The sequence below is a fragment of the Myotis daubentonii genome, chromosome 21, assembly GCF_963259705.1.
Source record: "Myotis daubentonii chromosome 21, mMyoDau2.1, whole genome shotgun sequence".
Classification (NCBI taxonomy): domain Eukaryota; kingdom Metazoa; phylum Chordata; class Mammalia; order Chiroptera; family Vespertilionidae; genus Myotis; species Myotis daubentonii.
This window is the reverse complement of record NC_081860.1, coordinates 8,817,152-8,841,490: the sequence shown is the minus strand read 5'-3', so window position 1 is coordinate 8,841,490 and position 24,339 is coordinate 8,817,152. Positions and strand designations below refer to the sequence as shown.

The following is a 24,339-nucleotide window of genomic DNA, read 5'->3' as shown; positions in this document are numbered from 1 at the left end:
TGATCGGAAACCCAGGGGGGAGCTAAGAGCTGGGGGGCAGGGCAAAGGCGGTCCTGCCATGATCAGAGAATCAGGTGCCTTTTCCGCCCTGGCCAGTGATAGCAGGAAGTAGGGGTGGAGCCAGCGATGGGAGCTGGGCACGGTCGCAGCTGGCAGTCCCAGGAGCTAGGGGTCCCTTGCCTGGGCCTAAAGTAGAGCCCACGATCGCGGGGCTGCTGCAGCTGCGGGTCCCCGCTGCCCGGGCTGGACGCCTCAGCCAGAGGCATCCTGCAGGGGCAGGGGCGGAGCCCGTGCAATCGCAGCGCCCCCCGCTGCCACTGCAGGTCCCCACTGCCCGGGCCGGATGCCTAGGCCAGAGGCGTTAGGCCTGGGCAGGGGCGGAGCCTGCAACCGCGGGGAGCTGGGGGTCCCCTGCCCAGGCCTGACACCTCTGCCGGAGGCCTCAGGCCTGGTCAAGGGGCCGATCCGGTGATTGGTGATCGGAGGGTGATGAGGGTCAACTCCTCTGGCCGAGGCATCAGGCCTGGGTGGGGGGCGGAGCCGAGGATTGGGGGGATATGATGGTCCCCTTGCCCAGGCCTGAAGCCTGGTTCAGAGGCGTCAGGCTTGGGCGGGGGTGTGGAGCAAGCGATCAGAGGGAGATGGGGGTCCCCTACTCAGGCATGATTCCTGGGCCAGAGGCCTCAGGCCTGGGCGGGGGTCAGAGCCAGTGATCGGGGGGAGATGGGGGTCCCTGGTCCAAGCCTGACACCTCTGGCGGAGGCGTCAGGCCTGGGCAAGGGGCCGATCAGGCGATCGGAGGGTGATGGGGGTCTACGCCTCTGGCTGAGGCATCAGGCCTGGGCAAGGGGCAGAGCCAGCAATCGGAGGGGTCTGGGGGTCCCCTGCCCAGGCCTGATGCCTGGGCCAGAGGCCTCAGGCCTGGGCTGAGGGCAGAACCAGTGATGGGGGGAAATGAGGATCCCCTGTCCAGGCCTGACACCTCTGTCAGAGGCGTCAGGCCTGGGCAAGGGGCCGATCCTGCGATTGGAGGGTGATAGGGGTCAACGCCTGAGGGCTTCCAGTATGTGAGAGGGGGCAGGCTGGGCTGAGGGACACTCTCCCCCCCACACACACACCCAGTGCACTAATTTTGTGCACCGGGCCCCTAGTTACTTGTATAATAAATTTTTTTACAAAGGTGAAATTAATATTTACAACATGAAGGCCATTCCATTCTTTCTTTTAAATAAAGACAGTTTAAGTACTTTACAGTAGGAGCAAATTGTTTTATTTTTATTTATTTATTTAAATATATTTTATTGATTTCAGAGAGGAAGGGACAGAGAGAAACATCAATGATAAGAGAGAATCATTGATCAGCGGCCTCCTGCATGCCCCCTACTGGGGAGCGAGCCCGCAACCCGGGCATGTGCCCTTGACCAGAATCGAACCCGGGACCCTTCATTCCGCAGGCTGACGCTCTATCCACTGAGCCACACCAGCTAGGGCAGCAAATTGTTTTAGATGCAAGGACCACTACTGACCTTTAAGGATCCTTTATAGTCAGTACTTCTCTATCTGTGGTAAAGGACTGGTTTTTATTTTATTTTTTAATTTCTAATTTGTTACAGGCTGACATTTTTATAAAATACACTGAAGATGAATTAGTAGGAAAATAAAAAGACATACAAAATGTAAGCCTCATTTTTTAAATTACTAGACTTGCAAACATAGAGTTACGTTGCTAAAAAACCGTCTAAACTCTTCTTCTCAATTTCTGTGTCTATTTAGGTAACAGCCCACAAACCGTGCTTTTGGTGGCTTTGCATGAAACGATGAGGAAGCCTTTTTGCAGTGGCCTAATCACTGTGTCAAACGGACGAGACTCTAATCTAACCTCTGGAGACTTTTCCACAACAGAAGACAACTTTCTCCAACCAATAGTAACATCTGGGTGCTTCCCCTATCATAGTTACTGGATTTACTAGTTTGTCATGTTTTCCTAATGCATATGGACATGTTCAATAAGGTCTTATGTAATTTTTTTAAACCACCAGTCATTTCCCCAAAAGAATCAAAACACAGTCTCATATGGTAGGAACCTGACGTCAGAGAATTAATATTTTCCAAATCGTGGGGAAACGGTAGTCATTCAGGCATTCCAAGGGGGACATGCCAGAAATGCAGGTTCACCTGGTTGAAACGGGAGCAGTGGGAAAGGTACATATTGGTAGTAAGTGCTTAAGTTGCCTATTTGTTCCCGGGATCACAGCAGAAGACAGCCAGACACGTTGCCAGTTCCTTGGCAACAGGACTATAGTCCCTGGGGCATAGGCTGAGCGGCCTGTCACTCTACCTGAGGAATGAACCAATGACGGACTTCTCTGGACCCAGGCCAAAGTAATGAAGAGGATAAACATCTTACTTTACATTAATATTAAAAATAATTTAAGTCCCAAGCGATGCCCTGAAAATATGTAGCCTGATCTCTAGGAATAAAGTCTCGTAGTCCAGGAATTTATTATTGAAAGAAAGAAAAAATCAAAGTGCTAGGGATCATGAATGGAGGATTTCCAATCAGCATTTATATCAATAAAGGATATGGAAACACTTTGTTTAATTTTAATCATGTCGCAGTAGCTGCTCAAGAAAAGTTCAGCTCTTCGCCCTGGCAAGTTGGCTCAGTGGATAGAGCATCGGCCTGAGGACTGAAGGGTCCTGGGTTTGATTCCGGCCAAGGGCGCATGTCCAGGTTGCAGGCTCGATCCCCAATGGGGGGCATTCAGGAGGCAGCCAAACAATGATTCTCTCTCATCACTGAAATTTCTCTCTCTCTCCCTCTCCTTCCCTCTCTGAAATCAATAAAAATATATTTATTTATTTTTTAAAAATATATTTTATTGATTTTTTACAGAGAGGAAGGGAGAGAGAGAGAGTTAGAAACACCGATGAGAGAGAAACATCGATCAGCTGCCTCCTGCACACCTCCCACTGGGGATGTGCCCACAACCAAGGTACATGCCCTTGACCGGAATCGAACCTGGGACCTTTCAGTCCGCAGGCCGACGCTCTATCCACTGAGCCAAACCGGTTTCGGCTGAAATCAATAAAAATGTATTTAAAAAAATTATTAAAAAAAAGTCCAGCTCTTCAAGCTCTCAGAGAATGGTAAGTTTAATGCTTTATTGTTTTATCGAGTGAGAGGTTGTGAAGCTGTATCAAAAATATGATGAGCAGCAACCTGGCAGGACTGAAGCCTTAAAGAAAACGGTTTCCTCATGAAAGTCAAGAATGGTAAACCTCGATACATGCAGCAGCTTGGAGTATTAGAGTCTTCTTTTTCCCCACCTCATAGATAGTGTGTGCTTTTAAATTGAGTACATACAGGACAGCACACAAGTCTTACATGTGCAGCTGGATACATTTTTACAGATGTGCACACCCATGTAACTACCACCCAGACCAAGATCCAAAACACCCCCAGGGCCTCCTCCCAGTCAGTAAGTAACCCCATCCCACCTCCGCCCACCACAACCCGATCACCACTGATGAGTCTGGCCCGTTTTTGACTGTTATGGAACTATACAGAACGTACTGTTTTGTGTCTGGCTTTTTTTCCTTCCACCTTATATTTTTGAGACCCAGCCATATTTTTGTCGGCATCGCTAGCCATACCATTTATGACTGAGTGATACGCCAATGCATGAATATACTTCATATTTGTGTATCCGTTCTTGTGTCGATGGACATCTGGGTTGCTGTCAGTCAACTATTATGGGTAAAGCTGCCATGTCTGAGCATTTTGCACAAGTCTTTGAGTGGGCATAAATACTCATTTCTAGTGGATAAATGACTAGAATAGACTGCTAGGTCTAGACATGGGTTTAACTATAGTAGATCCTGCCAGTTATTGAAAGCGACTGTATCAGTGGAGAGTTCTCATATAAAGTTTTTAAATTTATAAAAGCTCTTCAGCCCTAGCCCGTTTGGCTCAGTGGATAGAGCATCGGCCTGCATACTTAAGGGTCCCAGGTTTGATTCCGGTCCAGGGCACATGCCCGGGTTGCAGGCTCCATCCTTGGTAGGGGGCATGCAGGAGGCAGCCAATTAATGATTCTCTCTCATCACTGATGTTTCTATCTCTCTCTCCCTTCTCCCTTCCTCTCTGAAATCAGTAAAAATATATTTGAAAAAATTTCTTCAGTTGAAACACAAGAGCTTTAAGACTGATTTTTCATCTTTTAAAGCAGAGGTAACATAACTAGAGTGCTCACATCTCAGGGATAACCTGAGAGTTGTTATTCTTTTACCTAGAAAGTAAATGTTACTACTATTTAATACATAAACTGACACGGCACTAGAGTCCTTATTCAGATGGTTATATTTATTCATTTTGGGCGTACCATGATTTACTGTCATTTGTGTGTGGCTGGTTGACCAGAACTATGGAATATCTACTTCTACTGAACTCTCACCAAATGAATGAGTGGCTAAAAGGAGTCCTACAAATATAATACTAATAAAGTAAGCACAAGCAAACCAGGAAGGCCAAGCCGACAGTTCTATTGTAAAAAATCTCTTTAGAAAAGAAAAACTGACCATGTAGAAAGATCTCACAGGCAGCAAACCAAACATTCCAAAAAGTAACACTTTTAAAAATATGGACTATTATATTAATATTTTGACAATAAGAATTTTAAAACATAAAATACTGTTTGCATCATGTCGTCCCTTTTAGCTTCTTCTTTAAAGTTAAATATATATTTTTAAAGATTTCAGAGAGGAAAGATGAGGGAGAGAGTGATAGAAACATCAATGATGAGAGAGAATCATTGATCGGCTGCCTCCTGCACGCCCCCTACTGGGGATTGAACCCGCAACCAGGCATGTGCCCTGGACCAGAATCAAACCTGGGACCCTTCAGTTCCCAGGCTGACGCTCTATCCACTGAGCCAACCCAACTAGGGCCCTTTTTTGGATTTTGTAATGCACATAACAGTACCAAATACAAGTGTATATAATTGTAAAGTAAATTTACCCATTTTTGGGATGCATGCCTGATTTTTTTTTTTAATCAACAGTGTACACAATCAAGAGGGTTCAGACCCTCCCCTTATGTTTTAGCATAAGTATTTAGCTAGGTAATCCTTATGTATAAATGAACTTCTAATATTAAAAGTCATATACAATAAAATATACTCTATTCAAAACAGCCCGCTGCTACGGAATGTGAAAGTAAGAATATGTGGCCCTAACCGGTTTGGCTCAGTGGATAGAGGGTCGGCCTACGGACCGAAGGGACCCAGGTTCGATTCCGGTCAAGGGCATGTACCTCTGTTGCGGGCACATCCCCAGTGGGAGGTGTGCAGGAGGCGGCTGATCGAGGTTTCTAACTCTCTATCCCTCTCCCTTCCTCTCTGTTAAAAAAATCAATAAAAACTATGTATTTAAAAAAATGAAACAAAATAAGAATATGTTAAAGTAAATGTTACTACTATCAACACTAATAAAAGAGAAAAATGGTAATTGGCGTACGAGCTACCCTTTTCATTGGCTAATCAGGGCTATATGCAAATTAACTGCCAACTAAGATTGGCAGTTAACTGCCAACAAGATGGCGGTTAATTTGCATATGTAGGCACAATGCAGGGAGGCGAAAGGGAAAGCAGGAAGAAGCCCCCTGCCACTGACAGTGATCGGAAACCCAGGGGGGAGCTAAGAGCTGGGGGGCAGGGCAAAGGCGGCCCTGGGGCCGCCTTTGCCCTGCCCCCCAGCCATGATCGGAGAATCAGGTGCCTTTTCTGCCCTGGCCAGTGATAGCAGGAAGTAGGGGTGGAGCCGGCGATGGGAGCTGGGCACGGTCGAAGCTGGCAGTCCCGGGAGCTAGGGGTCCCTTGCCTGGGCCTAAAGCGAGGCCCACGATCGCGGGGCCGCTGCAGCTGCGGGTCCCCGCTGCCCGGGCCGGACGCCTAGGCCAGAGGCGTTAGGCCTGGGCAAGGGGCCGATCCTGCGATTGGAGGGTGATGGGGGTCAACGCCTGAGGGCTCCCAGTATGTGAGAGGGGGCAGGCTGGGCTGAGGGACACTCCCCCCCCCCACCCAGTGCACGAATTTCGTGCACCGGGCCCCTAGTTTAATACAAAAATTGACACGACACTAGAGTCCTTATTCAGATGGTTATAAGAATAGAGAGGAGCGCGGAAATCAACTGGGAAGAGGCGTGAGGGAACTCCCATGGGCGTTGGTGCCGTTCTATATCCCGGTAGGGGTTTGTAACCTGTGCATACATTTGTCAAGCTCAATGAATGGTACACTAAGGTGTGTTTCAGCCTATGTAAATCTTACCTTAAAAACACTGACCTCTAGCTAATACTATGCATACTAAAGTGTCTGGGAGTAAATTCTAGTGATGTCTGCAACTTACTTTGAAATGCATTAAAATAGGATGGACTGATGCAAGCATAGAGGAACAGATATGTGATAGACAAGTATAGTAAGTGTTAATTATAGAACCTAGGTGGTAGGTATATGAGTGTTCACTGTACAATTCTTTTAACTTTTCTGTTTAAATTTTTTCATGATAAAGATGTCAGAAAAGAAAAATCTACTCAAAAGTTGAAAATTTCAAAAAGTGTAGTGATACAGGAGAAAAGGTAGAAGCTCAAAAAGAAAAAAGTTAGAAACATTAAAGTACCACTGACTGCTATACTAACAAGTCCGAGTTAAGAATGGTCCCTATTTTATTTTTTTTTAATTTTTTTAAAATATATTTTTATTGATTTCAGAGAGGAAGGGAGAGGGAGAGATAGAAATATCAAGATGAGAGAGAATCATTGACGGGCTGCCTCCTGCACGTCCCCTACCGGGGATCGAGCCTGCAACCCAGGCATGTGCCCTTGGGGAATTGAAACAGGGACCCTTCAGTCCGCAGGCCGATGCTCTATCCACTGAGCAACACCAGCTAGGGCTAATGGTCCCTATTGTAGACTAGTAAACGGAAACTAAGGAAGATTACAAACCAGGCCCGAGGTCTCAGAGTCTCAAACCCAGCACCAGCTGAATTCAACCTGAGTTTAATACACATCCAAATCCTCTTGGCACACATTCCTCACAAGGGGCTGCCCAGGACCGAATGTCTTCCCTCTAGCAGGGAAGTCACTTCTCCATTCCTGCTGTGAGAAAGCTGAAATCTGTCTCCCCTGCGGTTTCCTCCTAGAATTGGATTTCTTGGGGCCATATGGAACCCCCACATGACTGGCCTTCATAAGATGTGACAGTATTTGCCTTAGCCGGTTTGGCTCAGTGGACAGAGCACCAGCCTGTGGAGTGAAGGATCCTGGGTTCAATTCCGGTCAAGGGCACAAGGGGGTGTGCAGGAGGCAGCCGATCAATGATTCTCCCTCATCATTGATGTCTCTATCTCTCTCTCTCTCCCCCTCTCCCTTCCTTTCTGAAATCAATGAAAATTATTAAAAAGAAGTGATAATATTCAAAATCTGAATAGGATTTTTTTTTCCCCATTTAGTACTTTATATCATCTACAAACCTATGGCTAGGTTTGTGAAATAGTGAGAAATGTTTCATATGATTGGCATGAAAATAAAAACATATGAAGCACACAGCACTGCAACTAGCAAACCCTACAGACTGCAAAATCTTTTCTTTTTCTAACCTTTACCTTTCCTTGGCAATTACAACATGCCACTCACTATAAACTAACACACTAAAACACACACACACACTTAAGTCCTTTCCTTGAGGAGCTCAAGTTAAATGTGAAAACAGATTTTTCTTTTCTGTATTTACTATATCTTATTTAACAACCCAATGGATTTTATTTTTTTCATTTTCTTTCCCAGTTTGTCTTGGTTTGGAATGCTAACTTCTAGGAATTTTATGTACAACCAGATATACAACTAGGACCACTTCTGTGGCACCTTTATTGTTTCAAAATAGGTGGCCAAGGTAAGAAATGTTAAGACTATTTTCTTTTTGACTCTGAGAATATTTCTCTTAAGATTAAAGAAAGCAATTGTGGCCCTAGCTGGTTTGGCTCAGTGGATAGAGCGTCAGCCTGCAGACTGAAGGGTCCTGGGTTCGATTCCTGTCAAGGGCACATGCCTGGGTTGCAGGCTCAACCCCCAGTAGGGGGCGTGCAGGAGGCAGCCAATCGATGATTCTTTCTCATCATTGCTGTTTCTCTCTCTCCTTCTCCTTCCCTCTCTGAAATCAATAAAAGTATATTTTTAAAAAACCCAGAAAGCCATTGTGTGACATGGAAATGACTAACTGCGGATGACAATCTTTAATTCACTTTTGACTATGTGTACACTCATGTGCCCTATAGCTGTTTATTTCTTACAGGACAAATATATTCAGGAATCCCCTGAACAACCCCTGACGTCACAAATCTCGCCCCTTGAAGCAGCATGGCACTGACTATACCATGCACATCACCAGCTGTGCTACCAGGAAAACTGCGCCTTAAGGACCACCCACAGTGCAGAGGTGGGGAAACGCTACTGGCACAGCCCAGTGCAACCCCAATAGGAACCCTTTTCCCACTTGAAATCTGAGGTTGTAAGTGGTGGAAGGAATCCTAGAGATGGTAATTCTCTCTTTCAGAAACGGAGAGTCGGACCGTAGAAATGAGGCGCCCAGATCAGATACCAGTGTCCTTCCCCCCTCCCTTTTTTTTTTTTTTTTAACAATCATTAAGTCCAAAAAAACCCCCTAAAAAACCCAAAACCAACAAAACCCCAAACCCAAACCCAAACAACTTGATTATGTCCACCCACTACTTCAACTTTACCAAACCGCTGTCTGGTCACCCATGATGTCACTTCCTTTTTTGAATGGGTGTATTTTCCCTCTTTCTTTTTTTTTCTTGTCTTCTGTCATCACTTGACCACAAGACAACATTTTGGAGCTCACCCTCGCATTGATCCCAATGACCCCCCCAGGTCCGGTTCTCTCGCTCAAGGACACCAACCCGGGTCCCCAAGTTGCCCTGATCCTTCCTATTTCAAGCAAGAAACTGACAACGATCACAAAAAATGGAAATAAAAGGGGTTTAAGCTGAAAACACAAAGCACCCACGGCCCTCCCGCAAAGGGCCTCCTAAAAACACGGCGAATGCCACGCATGTAGGAGAGGCCGATGCTTTCTAGGGAGGGCGCCCGGCGACACCCCGCCGCCGCCGCCGAGGACGGGGAGCTCCGCGCGCCGCGGCGAGGAGGCCAGGGACCCGGTCTGGGAGCCGCGACCTCAAACCAACATGGAGGTGAAGAGGCGCTCGGGGCGTCCTGGCCCCGCCGGCCCGCGCCGGGGGGCGTCGGTCCGCAGGCACGAGGCCAACAGGGAGGCACGGACCCGGGACAAGGATGGGCGCGCGGGGGCCCGGGCATCGCGCTCGGGGGCGGCTCCGCAAGCGCGGATGGCGGAGGATGCTCCGAGCGATGGGTGCGCGGCTGCCAGCGGGCGCCGCTGGCCTCGCCGTGACACCGCCCGGCCTCGCCAGGACGCGCCGCCGCCGCCGCCCCGCGGACGGCCATTTGCCGCGCGCGCGCCCCGACGCCCCTGCCGCGCGCCCCAGGCCGCGGTCCCCCCCGCGCCGGGCTCCCGGGCTCCCGGGCGGCGGCCTGCAGGCCGGTGAGGCGACGGGAAGGGAACGGCGAAGGGGAAGGGGGCGGCGCGCCATCATGGAGGGAAAATGGAGGGCGGGCGGGCCCCGCGCGGCCTCGTACTCACCCGCGCCGGCCAGTGCGGGTAGCCCTTCATCTTGGCGAACACCAGGTCGCCCGCCTTGTACTCGCGGGGCCGCGGGCGCGCCATCTCGGCCGCTCCCCTTCCCGGACGTCCTTGGTCGCCGCGAAGACGCCAGCAGGCCGCCCCCCCCGCGGGCCAACGGACTGCGCCGCGCTCCCCGCGGCCTCGGGCGGGCGGGCGGCCGGCCGCTCCGACGAGGGGCAACGGCGACCGGCAGCGGGGCGGGCGGGGGGCGCAGCGGCTCGCAAATCACGGTCCGGCCGCCGCGCGCTCACGGCCGCCGCGCCGCCGGCCTCATGCCGCCGCTGCCGGCCTCCCTCCCGGTCCCCTCCCGGGTCCCTCCCGGTTCCGGGCGCGGCGGGCCGGCCTCGCGCCTCCCCCGAGTCCCTCCTCGGGCGGCAGCCGCAGCCGCGATCGGATGATTGTTCTCGCGCGCGCAGCCCGCGCCCCGCCCGCGCCCGCCCGCCGCGCTCAGTCCCTCGGTCCGCGGCCGCTTCCGCCCAGGCACGGAGCGCGCCGGCCGCTGCGCGGGGAACGGGCGGGCGGTGGGCGCGTCCTCCCAGCACCGAGCCCGCGCCGGGCGGGCGGGAGCGCCGACTCCGGGGCCGCCCGCCGCCGCGCTCTTTTGTTCTCGGCCCCGAGCTGCCCGCGCGGCCCAGCCAATCACCACCCGGCCGCCCCTCCGCGTCCGCGCCGCGCGGGGAGCCCCCAGCCCCACGGCCCCCGCCCGGCCCCCCGCGGGGGGCGCGGCCGGCCCGGGGCCCATCGGGCCGCTGGAGAGGCCACTGCTCTGCGCGCGGCGACCTGGCCGGGTCCCCGCCCCGGGTCTGCCCTTGACCGGGCAGTGAGACCCGCCCCGGAGGGCACAGGCGGGATTCGAACTCGGCTCTGCGGGACCCCAGAGCCCACTCGTGGCTGTGTGTCCTCAGGCCCGGGACGCAGAGCCGGTAGTTTTGCGGAAGGGACTGAAGTCTGGCGGGGCACTCGTTGCCAACCCTGGCAGCCTTTTGCACGAGGTGCTTTTGCGGGTGGATGAAGGGCGCCTCTTGCACCCCGAGGCCCACCTCTCAGAGGCCCGCTGGCGCAGCCCCGCGGGTAACGGACACTGTGGCCTTCGCCTGGTCCCAGGGACAGTGCTCCTTGTTCGGGTCGGTCCTCTCTTCTGGGTTTGCCTGCCCTCCCTCCTTTTTATCGAAGTTTCTTCCATCATCTGCCTTCTCACTGGCCCTGGAGGACTGTGTGTGTGAGTGTGTGTGTGTGTGTGTGTGTGTGTGTGTGTGTGTGTGTGTGCACCCCTGCTTGTGTACCTTCATGCTGGACCCCCAGCGATGGGGCTTGCAAGTCCCTAGACTTTCTGTGGATTGTTTGTGTCCTTAGTAATGCTTGGCATTGCCCATTCATGCGTCTCCTTACTACTCGATCGGGTGATTTTCTTTTTTCTTTTTTTAAATATATCTTTTATAGATTTTTTACAGAGAGGAAGGGAGAGGGATAGAGAGTTAGAAACAGCGATGAGAGGGAAACATCGATCAGCTGCCTCCTGCACACCCCCTACTGGGGATGTGCCCGCAACCAAGGTGCATGCCCTTGACCGGAATCGAACCTGGGACCTGTCAGTCCCCAGGCGGATGCTCTATCCACTGAGCCAAACCGGCTAGTTGGCTAGGGCCAGCTGGTCTTTCAAGCTTGGAGAAATATGAACTGGTAATGAGGAGAAGGAACCAGTAGGGTGGTTGAAGACAGAGGCCAAAAGCCGGTAACTGCTGGGGTTTGGTGATTTTGAGAATATGGACATTTCTTGGCGTGAGGTTTTCCGTTGAGCCTGGTCTGACTGCTCAGTACACGTCGTTTGCCTGCCTCTCGTGCCCTATCCAGTCAGACTTAAGAACACCAGCACAGCTGAAACCGGTTTGGCTCAGTGGATAGAGCGTCGGCCTGCGGACCGAAGGGTCCCGGGTTCGATTCTGGTCAAAGTCATGTACCTTGGTTGCGGGCTGGATCCCCAGTAGGGGGTGTGCAGGAAGCAGCTGATCGATGTTTCTCTCTCCTGGATGTTTCTATCTCTCTCCCCTTCTCCCTTCCTTTCTGTAAAATCAATAAAAACATTAAAAAAAAAAGAAAACAACAACGCTCGCACATAGGGTCCCCTTATTGGGCTCCCTCTGACTGGTCATCAGGAATGTCCTATGTGCCTGGCCAAGAGCTATGAGCCCATCGATCCCTGCAGCCTGGTTGGATGCAGCCCGCCTTGTCTACACGGTTTTGCTGGGAATGGAGCCCTGCCCTGTGGCCCTTGGGGCAGACGGAACTTTCAGGCTGGTTCCTCCGCTTTTATGCGTTCCTGGTGCTGTTCCAGAACAATGCTCTATTCAAATATTTAACAAATAATAAGGAGCCCTTTAGAGCAGTGGTTCCCAACCTTTCTTTGGCCACGCCCCACCGAAGCATCTTGAAAATCCTGATGTGTCCCCCCCCCCCACCTCCCCCCATATAATTCTTATTCTTCAAAAAGTAAACTCCTGCCCTAACCGGTTTGGCTCAGCGGATAGAGCGTCGGCCTGCGGACTCAAGGGTCCCAGGTTCGATTCCGGTCAAGGGCATGTACCTTGGTTGCGGGCACATCCCCAGTGGGAGATGTGCAGGAGGCAGCTGATCGATGTTTCTCTCTCATCGATGTTTCTAACTCTCTATCCCTCTCCCTTCCTCTCTGTAAAAAATCAATAAAACATATTTAAAAAAAAAAGTGAGCTCCTATTCACGAGGAAGCCTAAAAGGCTATTGACTTGGTCTAAACAAGCTTCCAAAGGACATGGCATCCATGAGAGAGAAAAATAAAAGGACGAAAGGACAGCTGAAGTACTGAGGAAGACATCACTAAGAAATCATTAAAAAAATATGAAGTGATATGAAAAAATGGCAAATAAAGTTTCAAAACATAGAATAGAGAATTGAAACGCATAAATATGTCACCATATATATTTATAGACTGTATATGAGGCCCCTGGAACCATAAGAAATGCAAAAAAATTGACTGTTAAGAATTTATTCTCAAATTGCCCCCTTTAAAAATCAAGTTGCCCACCCCCCCCCCCCCCCCGTGGCAACTTCCTCAGTCCTGCTTTAGAGATACCACTGATACTAAAAGAGCCTGATGTATTTCGTTTTAGTCAACGTGGCCCCAAAAGCTAATCTATTTGTTGCGTCACAATAGCACACGTTAATTTTACTTCTGAAACTTGGAAGGAACTCCATTCACCAATAATGATAACTCCAACTTTTTTGGATCACATTTGCTTTCCACGTCCTCAAATCCCTTTAGGTTATTACTTCTTTTTCCCTAGACTCTGGTCTATTTTTTTGGTGTTTTTTTTGCCAGTCTTCTTCTCACTCACGGACACCCACACATTTTGTTGACTCTCCTGTTTTCACCTTCCCCTTTCATATCTTGACTCAGCTTCTTGATAAAACTCCCACAGTTCCTTCAAATCTTTTTTCACCAATTCACCCATTCCATGATGCTTCAAGTGCCCAAAATCTATTCCTCCACCCCAAATTATGTATGACACATATAAAGCACCTAGAGCCCAGCCAGCATAGCTCAGTGGTTGAGTGTTGACCTATGAACCACAAGGTCACGGTTCGAGTCCCGGTCGGGGCATATGCCTGGATTACAGGCTCGATCCTAGGTATGGGGCGTGCAGGAGGCAGCTGATCAGTGATTCTCTCTTATCGACGTTTCTATCTCTCCCTCTCCCTTCCTCTCTGAAATCAATAAAAATATATTTAAAAAAACCCCAAAAGCACTTAGAAACAGTGCCTGGCACATAGTCAGTGCTCATTAAATGTCAGTTGATACTGTTATCTTTGTTGGTTTACTGATGTAATGAAAAGAGTTGTGGGAAGGGAGTCAGAAAAATTTGGTGTTAATCACACACACACACACACACACACACACACGGCATGTCAGAAGGGAGCGCCCTGGACTTTGCTCATTTCTACTATTTTTGCCCGTAGAGGTATTTCTCAAATGTCCTCTGACCCAGTCCTGGGATGCACATTCCTCGAAAGAGAAAGGGCTATTGTATATTGACACCCTCTTGAAAGTCAAGTGAAAGAGGCTGGGTTATTTATGTATTATGTAAAAAAATATATTTTATTGATTTCAGAGAGGAAGGGAGAGGGAGAGAGAGACAGAAACATCAATGATGAGAGAGAATCATTGATCGGCTGCCTCCTGCACGCCCCCTACTGGGGATCAAGCCTGCAACCCAGGCAGGTGCCCTTGGCTGGGAATCGAACCATGACCTCCTGGGTTCATAGGTCAACGCTCAACCACGGAGTCATTCCGGTCAGGCAAGGCTGGGTTATTTAACTTCAGCTCATGTGTGGAGAGAAGGATGCTAGTTGTAGGCCAGGGCATCAAGAGGCACACAGACTTCTATTTTCATCCTCTTTGAGTCCTGACCCACCTTATAAATAATGTGAAATACCCACCCTGCTGGTATGGAGGGGAAATTGGCTCACGGAGAGAGACAGGTCCTAGAGCAGCAGTTCTCAACCTGTGGGTCGCGACTCCTTTGGGGGTCGAACGACCCTTTCACAGGGGTCGCCTAAGACCATCGGAAAACACATATATAATCACATATTGTTTTTGTGATGAATCACTATGCTTTCATGATGTTCAATTTGTAACAATGAAAATACATCCTGCATATCAGATAGTTACATGACAATTCATAACAGTAGCAAAATGACGGTGATGAAGTAGCAACGAAAATTTTATGGTTGGGGGTCACCGCAACACGAGGAGCTGTGTGAAAGGGTCGCGGCATGAGAACCACTGGGATAGAGCATCGGCCTGTGGACCGAAGGGTCCCAGGTGTGATTCCAGTCAGGGGCACACACTTTGGTTGCCGGCTCCTTCCCGGGCCCAGGGCAGGGATGCAGTACACGTCCTTTTATTTATTCCTGATCGGGATTCTTGCAGGAGGCAACCGATCCTTGTGTTTCTCTCACATCGATGTTTCTCTCTGTTGTTCCCTCTCTCTTCCACTCTCCCTAAAAATCAATGGAAAAAATATCCTCAGGTGAGGGTTAAAAAAATGTTTGTTTTTTTTTTATTAAGTCACAAGTATTTTTTTTTTTATTGCTTAAAGTATTACAAAGGGTATTACATATGTGTCCATTTATGTTTTTTGTTTTTTTTCATGAAAATGAGATTGAGGTAAACGGAGTTACAAGGTCTAAGAAAGTGGCAAAAGCTCTAACATTACATTTCAGTAAGTTAACGATACACATGATCTCTAGGATAACTAAAGCAATAATAAAAGAATGCTCAATCAATGAGGGGCGATAACGAAATAGCAAAATAGCACATAACCCAGAAAGGTAAGAAAGGAGAGAAAAAAAAATAGAGTAGTAGATTAAATATGAAATAGTCATATGGCAGATGTCGAACCCCAACATATCAGTGATCACATTAAAGGTAAAGAGAACACATACTCCAGTTCTAATTAAAAGACTCTTTGTCTGGATTAAAAAGATAGTCAACCCTATGTTTACAAGAGGCGTACCTCGAGTAAGGGTATTGAAAGGTTGATAGTAAAATGATTTTTAAAAACTTGCAATGACTGATAGAAAATGCCTTTACTAATATCAAACAAAAGAGAATTTTTTAAAACTATGGTAGATGAAAGACATTGTGTGTGTGTGTGTGTGTGTGTGTGTGTGTTTAAATCCTCACCCGAGGATATTTTTGTTAATTGATTTTTAAAGAGAGTGGAAGGGCCCAGCCACTGTGGCTCAGTGGTTGAGCATCAACCTATGAATCAGGAGGCCACAGTTCGATTCTTGGTCAAGCCACATGCCCAGGTTGTGAGCTCGATTCCCAGTGGGGGCAGTGCAGGAGGAGGAGGCAGCCGATCAATGATTCTCTCTCATCATGGATGTTTCTATCTCTCTTTCTCTCTTCCTTCCTCTCTGAAATCAATAATAATAATAATAATGATAATAATAATAATAATAATCTACACTAATAAAAGAGAAAAATGGTAATTGGCGTACGACGATACCCTTTTCATTGGCTAATCAGGGCTATATGCAAATTAACTGCCAACTATGATTGGCAGTTAACTGCCAACTAAGATTGGCAGTTAACTGCCAACAAGATGGCGGTTAATTTGCATATGTAGGCACAATGCAGGGAGGCGAAAGGGAAAGCAGGAAGAAGCCCCCTGCCACTGACAGTGATCGGAAACCCATGGGGGAGCTAAGAGCTGGGGCCCTGGGGCCGCCTTTGCCCTGCCCCCCAGCCATGATCGGAGAATCAGGCGCCTTTGCCGCCCTGGCCAGTGATAGCAGGAAGTAGGGGTGGAGCCAGTGATGGGAGCTGGACACGGTCGAAGCTGGCAGTCCCAGGAGCTAGGGGTCCCTTGCCTGGGCCTAAAGCGGAGCCCACGATCACGGGGCTGCTGCAGCTGTGGGTCCCCGCTGCCCGGGCCGGACACCTAGGCCAGAGGCGTTAGGCCTGGGCAGGGGCGGAGCCTGCAACCGCGGGGAGCTGGGGGTCCCCTGCCCAGGCCTGACACCTCTGCTGGAGGCCTCAGGCCTGGTCAAGGGGCCGATCCGGTGATTGGTGATCGGAGGGTGATGAGGGTCAACTCCTCTGGCCGAGGCATCAGGCCTGGGCGGGGGGCTGAGCCGGGGATTGGGGGGATATGATGGTCCCCTTGCCCAGGCCTGAAGCCTGGGTCAGAGGCGTCAGGCTTGGGCGGGGGGTGGAGCAAGTGATCAGAGGGAGATGGGGGTCCCCTGCCCAGGCATGATTCCTGGGCCAAAGGCCTCAGGCCTGGGCGGGAGCCAGAGCCAGTGATCGGGGGGAGATGGGGGTCCCCTGTCCAAGCCTGACACCTCTGGCAGAGGCGTCAGGCTTGGGCGGGGGTTGGAGCCAGCGATCAGAGGGAGATGGGGGTCCCCTGCCCAGGCATGATTCCTGGGCCAGAGGCCTCAGGCCTGGGCGGGAGCCAGAGCCAGTGATCGGGGGGAGATGGGGGTCCCCTGTCCAAGCCTGACACCTCTGGCAGAGGCGTCAGGCCTGGGCAAGGGGCCGATCAGGTGATCGGAGGGTGATGGGGGTCTACGCCTCTGGCTGAGGCATCAGGCCTGGGCAAGGGGCAGAGCCAGCAATCAGAGGGGGCTGGGGGCAGAACCAGTGATGGGGGAAAATGAGGGTCCCCTGCCCAGGCCTGACCCTCTGTCAGAGGCGTCAGGCCTGGGCAAGGGGCCGATCCTGCGATTGGAGGGTGATGGGGGTCAACGCCTGAGGGCTCCCAGTATGTGAGAGGGGTCAGGCTGGGCTGAGGGACACTCCCCCACCCCTCCACACACCCAGTGCACGAATTTCATGCACCGGGCCCCTAGTAATAATAAAAAAAGAGTGGGAGGGAGAGGGAGAGACAGAGAGAAACACTGATGTGAGAGAAACCTTTCGATTGGTTGCTTCCTGCGTGCCCTCCAACCAGGGTCGGGAGCCTGCAACCAAGGTAAATGCCCTTGACTGGAATCGAACCCAGGACCCTTCAGTCCGCGGGCTGACGCTCGAGCCAAACCAGCTAGGGCAAACAAAAGAGAATTTAAGGCACAAAGCATTATTATAGAGGAGTGGCTCTCAACCAGGCAGGCTTTTGCCCCCCTGTGGACATTTGGCACTATCTAGAGATACTTCTTCTTTTAAAGTATATTTTTATTGATTTCAGAGAGGAAGGGAGGGGGTGAGAGAGATTGAAACATCAGTGAGAGAGAATCATTGATCGGCTTCCCCCTGCACGCCCCCTACTGGGGATCGAGCCTGCAACCTGGGCATGTGCCCTTGACTGGAATCGAACCCGGGACCCTTCGGTCCGCAGGCCGACGCTCTATCCACTGAGCCAAACCGGTTAGGGCTCTAGAGATACTTTTGATGGACATGATTGGGGGTGGGGATGCTATTGCATCTAGTGGGCAGAGAACAAGGATGCTGCTAGACATCCTACCAGGATGTGCACAGGACAGCACTCCGCAATGCCCAACCCAATAAAAGAATGATTCCTCCCAGCTTGTCAACAGTGCTGCAGTGGAGAAGTTCTGCGATCAAGAGGCATTACATAAAAATAAAGGGGCCGCCTAGCCCGTGTGGCTCAGTGGTTGAGCATTGTCTCACGCTCCAGGAGGACACCTGTGCGATTCCCGGTCAAGGGCACACGCCCGGGTTGTAGGCTCGATGCCCACTGGGAGGCGTGCAGGGAGCAGCCCATCGATGTTCCTCTCTCTCCCCTCTCCCTCTCTCTGAAATCAATAAAAAAACATTAAGAACAAAATAAAAGAGGCAATTCACCAGAAAGAAATAAAATACTTAACTTGTATACATGAGTCACATTGCCTCAAAATACATAAAGCAAAACATTGGCAGGAATAAAAGAGAAGAGACAAATTCACAATTACAGCAGGAGATGTCAACGTAGTTCTCTTAGGAACTGCTAGCACAAATGGACAAAAACACCCCAAAAATGAAATCCTGGTTTGGGGATGGCTCTGTTGCTAGTGTGGATATACTGAGGGCTGGGAACGTGGAGATCTGAGTGGGAGACAGGGTTAGCGAAGAGAAATGAACAATTAGCTCGTCAAATCCTCCGATAGCTTGCATACAACACATCTTTGCGTAACAAAATATCTTTTCCAGGCAGGACTAATCTTCATATTACAATTCTTGAGTCTGGCATGAATTAGCAAGGTGTTGGCCAACAGTGGCACAGGGTGGCTGAAGAACATGTCACAATACTAAACATTAAAACGAATCTTATTGTGTATATGTCTATATTTGTCTAGATCAGTGGTTCCCAACGTGGGACACACGCCCCATCCGGGGGGGGCGGCAATTTGATTTTCAAGGGGGGCAATTCGAGAATGAATTATTAAGTGATTTTTTTTGCATTTTTTATGGTTCTAGGGGCCTCATATACAGTATATAAATATATATTGTGACATTTATGCATTTGAGTATTCTATGTTTTAAAACTTTATTTGATATTTTTCATATCAATTCATATTATTATTATTTTAACAATTTCTTAGTGATTTCTTCCTCAGTCCTTCCACTGTTCTTGCGTTCTTTTATTTTTCTTTCATGGATGCCATGTCCTTTAGAAGCTTGTTTAGACCAAGTTCATGGCCTTTCAGGCTTCCTCCACGTGAATAGGAGCTCACTTTTTGAATAATAAGAATGATAAGTCAAGGGGTGGGAGGAGATCAGGACTTTAGCAATGCTTAGCTGGGGCATGGCCAAAACAAGGTTGGAACCACTGGTCTAGATGTACCATGTACCATATAGTACTAATTATTTCCCTTTGCCTAAAATGGACATTTTGTGTTTGAATGGCAAATATGTTTTTTTTCATGAAAATGTCTTATAACGTTAAAAGTAAAGCATTTTTATTTTATATAAATAAGGAATTATATAAGTAAAGGAAAAAATTGTCAAGGGCTATTTTTCCCAAGAAGATATGCAAATAGCCAATAGGTATATGAGAAGGTGCTCAATATCACTAATTATCAGGGAATGCAAATATAAACCACAATGAGATATCATACCTCCAGGAAGCAGGCTTCAGGACACTCAAGAGCTCAGCCAGCGTGGCTCAGTGGCTGAGCATCCACCTATGAACCAGGAGGTCAAGGTTCGATTCCCAGTAGGGGGCCTGCAGGAGGCAGCCGATCAATGATTCTCTCTCATCATTGATGTTTCTCTCTCTCTCTCTCCCTTCCTCTTTGAAATCAATAAAAATATATTAAAAAAAAGAACACTCAAGAAACATGTTTTTTTTTTTCCAGCCAGCCTTGGAGCTGGAAGACATGGATGGTACACAAGGGGAATTTCCACACACATTTCCTAGGTCTGACATGAGTCAAGAAAAATGGCCAAAACCGGTTTGGCTCAGTGGATAGAGCGTCGGCCTGCGGACTGAAGGGTCCCGGGTTCGATTCCGGTCAAGGGCATGTACCTGGGTTGCGGGCACATCCCTAGTGGGAGATGTGCAGGAGGCAGCTGATTGGTGTTTCTCCTTCATCGATGTTTCTAACTCTCTATCTCTCTCCCTTCCTCTCTGTAAAAAATCAATAAAATATATTAAAAAAAAAAAAAAAAAAAAAAAGAGAGAAATGTACACCGGCAATCGCAATAACCAAGAAATTCCAGCAGAGGGCACCATTCACCAGCAATCTGAAATGCCAATCTGCAAATATGTTTGATAATCAGTGATTAAGAAAACAGGCGGTTCTTCAAAAAGTCGAACACTACAGTTACCCCATCACCAGCAATTCCACTCCTAGGTGTCTACCCAAGTGAAGTGAAAACATGTCCACACAATAACTTGTACACAAATGTTCATAGCAGCATTATTACTATTTAAAACTAGAGGCCCGGTGCAATCGCGCACCCATGGGATCCCTTGGCCTGGCCTGCGGGGATCAGGCCGAAACTGGCCTGGTGCACGGATTCATCCACTTTTTCCTTTACTTACATAATACCTTATTTATATAAAACAAAAATACTTTACTTTTAATCCATGAGCACGAATTCATCCGGCTCATCTCACCCAGTTCCGATCATGGCCCATCGGGTCCGGCCGGCGGCAGGGGGAGGGACCACGGGAGGGCTCCAGGGCGTGTCCAGCCAGTCTTGCCTAGTCCTGATCAGCTGGACCCCAGCAGCAAGCTAACCTACCAGATGGAGCGTGTGCCCCTGGTGGTCTGTGCGTGTCATAGTGATTGGTCGAATGGTTGAATGAACGGTCGGACACTTAGCATATTAGGTTTTTATTATATAGTATTTAAAAAAATACATATTTTTATTGATTTCAGAGAGGAAGGGAGAGGGAGAGAGAGAGAGAAACATCAATGATGAGAGAGAATCATTGACCGGTTGACTCCTGCACGCCCCCTACTGGGGATTGAGCCTGCAACCTGGGCATGTGCCCTTGACTGGAATTGAACCCAGGACCCTTCAGTCCGCAGGCCAATGCTCTATCCACTGAGCCAAACTGGCTAGGGCAGCACTGTTATTCATAACAGCCAAAGAGTGGAAACCGCTCAAATGCCCATCAGCTGATGAGTCAAAAAACAAATTAAAAGGGATATGGCATATCCATACAACACAATATTATTTAGCCAAGAGAAGAAACGATGTATGTTACAGTATGGATGAAACTTGAAAACATTATGCTAAGTAAAGGAAGCCAGATGCAAAAGGCCACATATTGTATAATTACATTTATATGACGACTAGGGGCCCAGTGCACGAAATCCATGCATGGGTCAGGTCCCTAGGCCTGGCCGGCAACCACCCATGTGCTGCCAACGCGAGGTTCCCCCTGCCTCCCTGCCTCCCCGCCTCCCTGCCTCCTCCTTCCCTAGCTCCCTCAGTGCCCCACCTCCGCTGGTCGCCCACCGTGTTCTGCGCTGCACCCTGGTGGTCAGTGCACGTCATAGTGAGCGATTGAACTCCCATTCTCCCGGTGGAACTCCCAAGGGGACACTTTGCATATTAGCCTTTTATAATATAGACTAGAAGCCTGGTGCATGAAATTCGTGCACTGGGTGGGGGGCGGGGGATGTCCCTCAGCCCAGCCTGCACCCTCTCCAATCTGCGACATGTTTTCACTTCACTTGGGTAGATACCTAGGAGTGGAACTGCTGGGTGGTGGGGTAACTGTAGTGTTTGACTTTTTGAAGAACCGCCTCTTTTCTTAATCACTGATCTCAAACATATTTGCAGAATTTGACCCCTCGGGCTTAAACCGACAGTCAGACATCCCTCTCACAATCTGGGACTGCTGGCTCCCAACTGCTTGCCTGCCTGCCTGCCTGCCTAATTGCCTCTGACCTCTTCTGCCTGCCAGCCTGATCACCCCCTAACCACTTCCCTGCCAGCCTGATCACCCCCTAACCACTTCCCTGCCAGCCTGATCCATGCCTAACTGCTCCCCTGCCAGCCTGTTCACCCACAACTGCCCGCCCCTGCCGGCCTGGTTGCCCCCAACTGCCCTCCCCTGCCAGCCCGGTCACCCCCAACTGCCCTCCCTTACCAGCCTGATGGCCCACAACTGCCCTCCCCTGCCAGCCTCATGGTCCACAACTGCCCTCCCCTGTCAGCCCTCTTGTGGTGGTCCTTTGACCACGTGGGGGCGGCCATCTTGTGCAAGGGTGTGACAGTCAATTTGCATATTACCTCTTTATTATATTGGATAAGCAAATCCATGGAGGCAGGAAGTAGATTAGTGGTTGTCCGGGACCCTTCAGGCTACAGGCTGACGCTCTATTCACTGAGCCAAACGGGCTAGGGCTAAAGTAAATAGTTTTTGAGAGCTTGATTAGAGGAGCAGATATTGTCTGATCCTTATGTTTAAGGACAAAAAGCTAGTTTTCACCTGTCAGTTGAAGGTCTGCAGGCTGGAAAGGATGCGCTCAGAATCTGGGAGGCCCATACTTTTCCGATGTTCTGAGGCTGACGGGGAACGTGATTGCTGAGATCAGTTTTCTCTCCATCAGTGTGCGGTGGAGGCTCAGGTTAATTTGAATATAAATGAAGATGCCAGCCCTAGCCGGTTTGGCGCAGTGGATAGAGCGTCGGCCTGCAGACGGAAGGGTCCCAGGTTCGATTCCGGTCAAGGGCACAGGCCCAGGTTGCAGGCTTGATCCCCAGTAGGGGGCGTGCAGGAGGCAGCCGTTCCATGATTCTGATCATTGATGTTTCTGTCTCTCTCTCCCTCTCCTTTCTTCTCTGAAATCAATAAAAAATATATTTAAAATAAATGAAAATGCTGTCTCAAGGCTGGAGGCTCAGAGTTGCATTGATAATTGACAGTTAAGTTGCCTTTCTGTAGCCACACACCTGGGAGGGGAGACTCAGAGTGGCCAACCTTGAGGGGGAGAGGTCATGACCCCATGCTCTTTTTTTTTTTTTAAATATATTTTATTGATTTTTTACAGAGAGGAAGGGAGAGAGATAGAGAGTTAGAAACATCGATGAGAGAGAAACATCAATCAGCTGCCTCCTGCACATCTCCCACTGGGGATGTGCCCGCAACCCAGGTACATGCCCTTGACCAGAATCGAACCTGGGACCCTTCAGTCTGCAGGCCGACGCTCTAGCCACTGAGCCAAACCGGTTTCGGCATGACCCCATGCTCTTAATCAGGTGGGCCTGGCCAGGAGAGATGCTGGCAAGTGGATGATAGAGACCTCTCTTCTGGAAATTCTGCAGGTATAATTTGTTTATGTGCTTGCTTTTAATATATCTTTATTGACTTCATAGAGGAAAGGAGAAGGAGAGAGAGATAGAAACATCACGCCCCACACTGGGGATGGAGCCCACAACCCGGGCATGTGCCCTGACCGGGAATTGAACCGTGACCTCCTGGTTCATAGGTCAACGCTCACCCACTGAGCCACCGAGGCCAGGCCGCGCGTATAATTTATTTTTATTTTTTGGTTTCATACCTGTCTCCTTGGTTGGCCTCTAACTTCCACCAGAGCAGGGACCCTGTACCTCACCGCTGTACACTCAGCCTGTGCTCGGCACACAGTAGGTGAGTTCTCAATTCGTGCCTGTGGATTGCGTTAACGTAAAAACATTCAAACCTGTAAAGAGTTTTTGTGAGTTTATTTGAGTCAAACTGTCGACAATTGCTGGAAGCAGAATCTCAACGGACTGGGATAATGCTCTGCAGAATGGTGGTTTTTCACCTTGTTTATTGATTGATTGATTGATTTTTTTTTGGTCTAAAGTTTTACATGTCTCCTCCCCCTGCCCCCATTAACCCTTCCCGTCACCACTCCTACCCCGAGGGCAAGCCCCCACCGCCCCAGTGTCTGTGTCCATTGGTCATGCTAATGTGCATGCAGACAAGTCCTTTGGTTGACCTCTAACCCCCCTCCTACCTTGTCCAGCGGTTCTCAACCTTCCTAATGCCGAGACCCTTGAATACAGTTCCTCATGTTGTGGTGACCCCCCAACCATAAAATTATTTCCGTTGCTACTTCATAACTGTCATGTTGCTACTGTTAGGAATCGTCATGTCAATATCTGATCTGCAGGATGTACTTAGGCGACCCCTGTGAAAGGGTCGTTCGACCCCCAAAGGGGTCGCGACCCACAGGTTGAGAACCGCTGTATTTTAGACGTTACAATCAAGAGAAGAGATGTAAGTGGGTTACATGAAATCCGTTGGTGATAGATGAGGGAGGTGGGAGAAAGCAAGGCTGGGAAAACGCTGGGAGTGGATAAAAAATAAAACGATAGACACACAGTTCTTTTACTGAGGTGGTGCCGGATAGTTAACATCAATAATTAACGTGATCACAATAACTGTGAAGGAATTTATGGTCTCTGACCTGGTGCCCGGGCGCATTTGGTTGTGGAGGGGGAAAGGGAAGTTACAAGTTACTCAGACATTTCATACGTGTGTTATCTTTGATGCAAAAAGACAATAGGCCCAGTTAAGTAAAAATTGACCTTGTCAGGGAAAATACCAGCCTCGGACATGACTACCCACCGTAA

The 24,339-nt window shown here is 49.4% G+C and overlaps 1 protein-coding gene across 1 annotated transcript in view; it reads right to left on the bottom strand.

Annotated features, from left to right (window-relative positions):
* The window catches only part of HDGFL3 (HDGF like 3), a 35,811-nt gene extending 25,737 nt beyond the window's left edge, over positions 1-10,074 (bottom strand). The window contains exon 1 of the mRNA XM_059678042.1: positions 9,732-10,074. Within this exon, the coding sequence (XP_059534025.1) occupies positions 9,732-9,815 (84 nt within the window). The 5' untranslated portion in view covers positions 9,816-10,074. The remainder of the gene's footprint in view (positions 1-9,731) is intronic.
* Between the last annotated feature and the right edge of the window lie 14,265 nt (positions 10,075-24,339).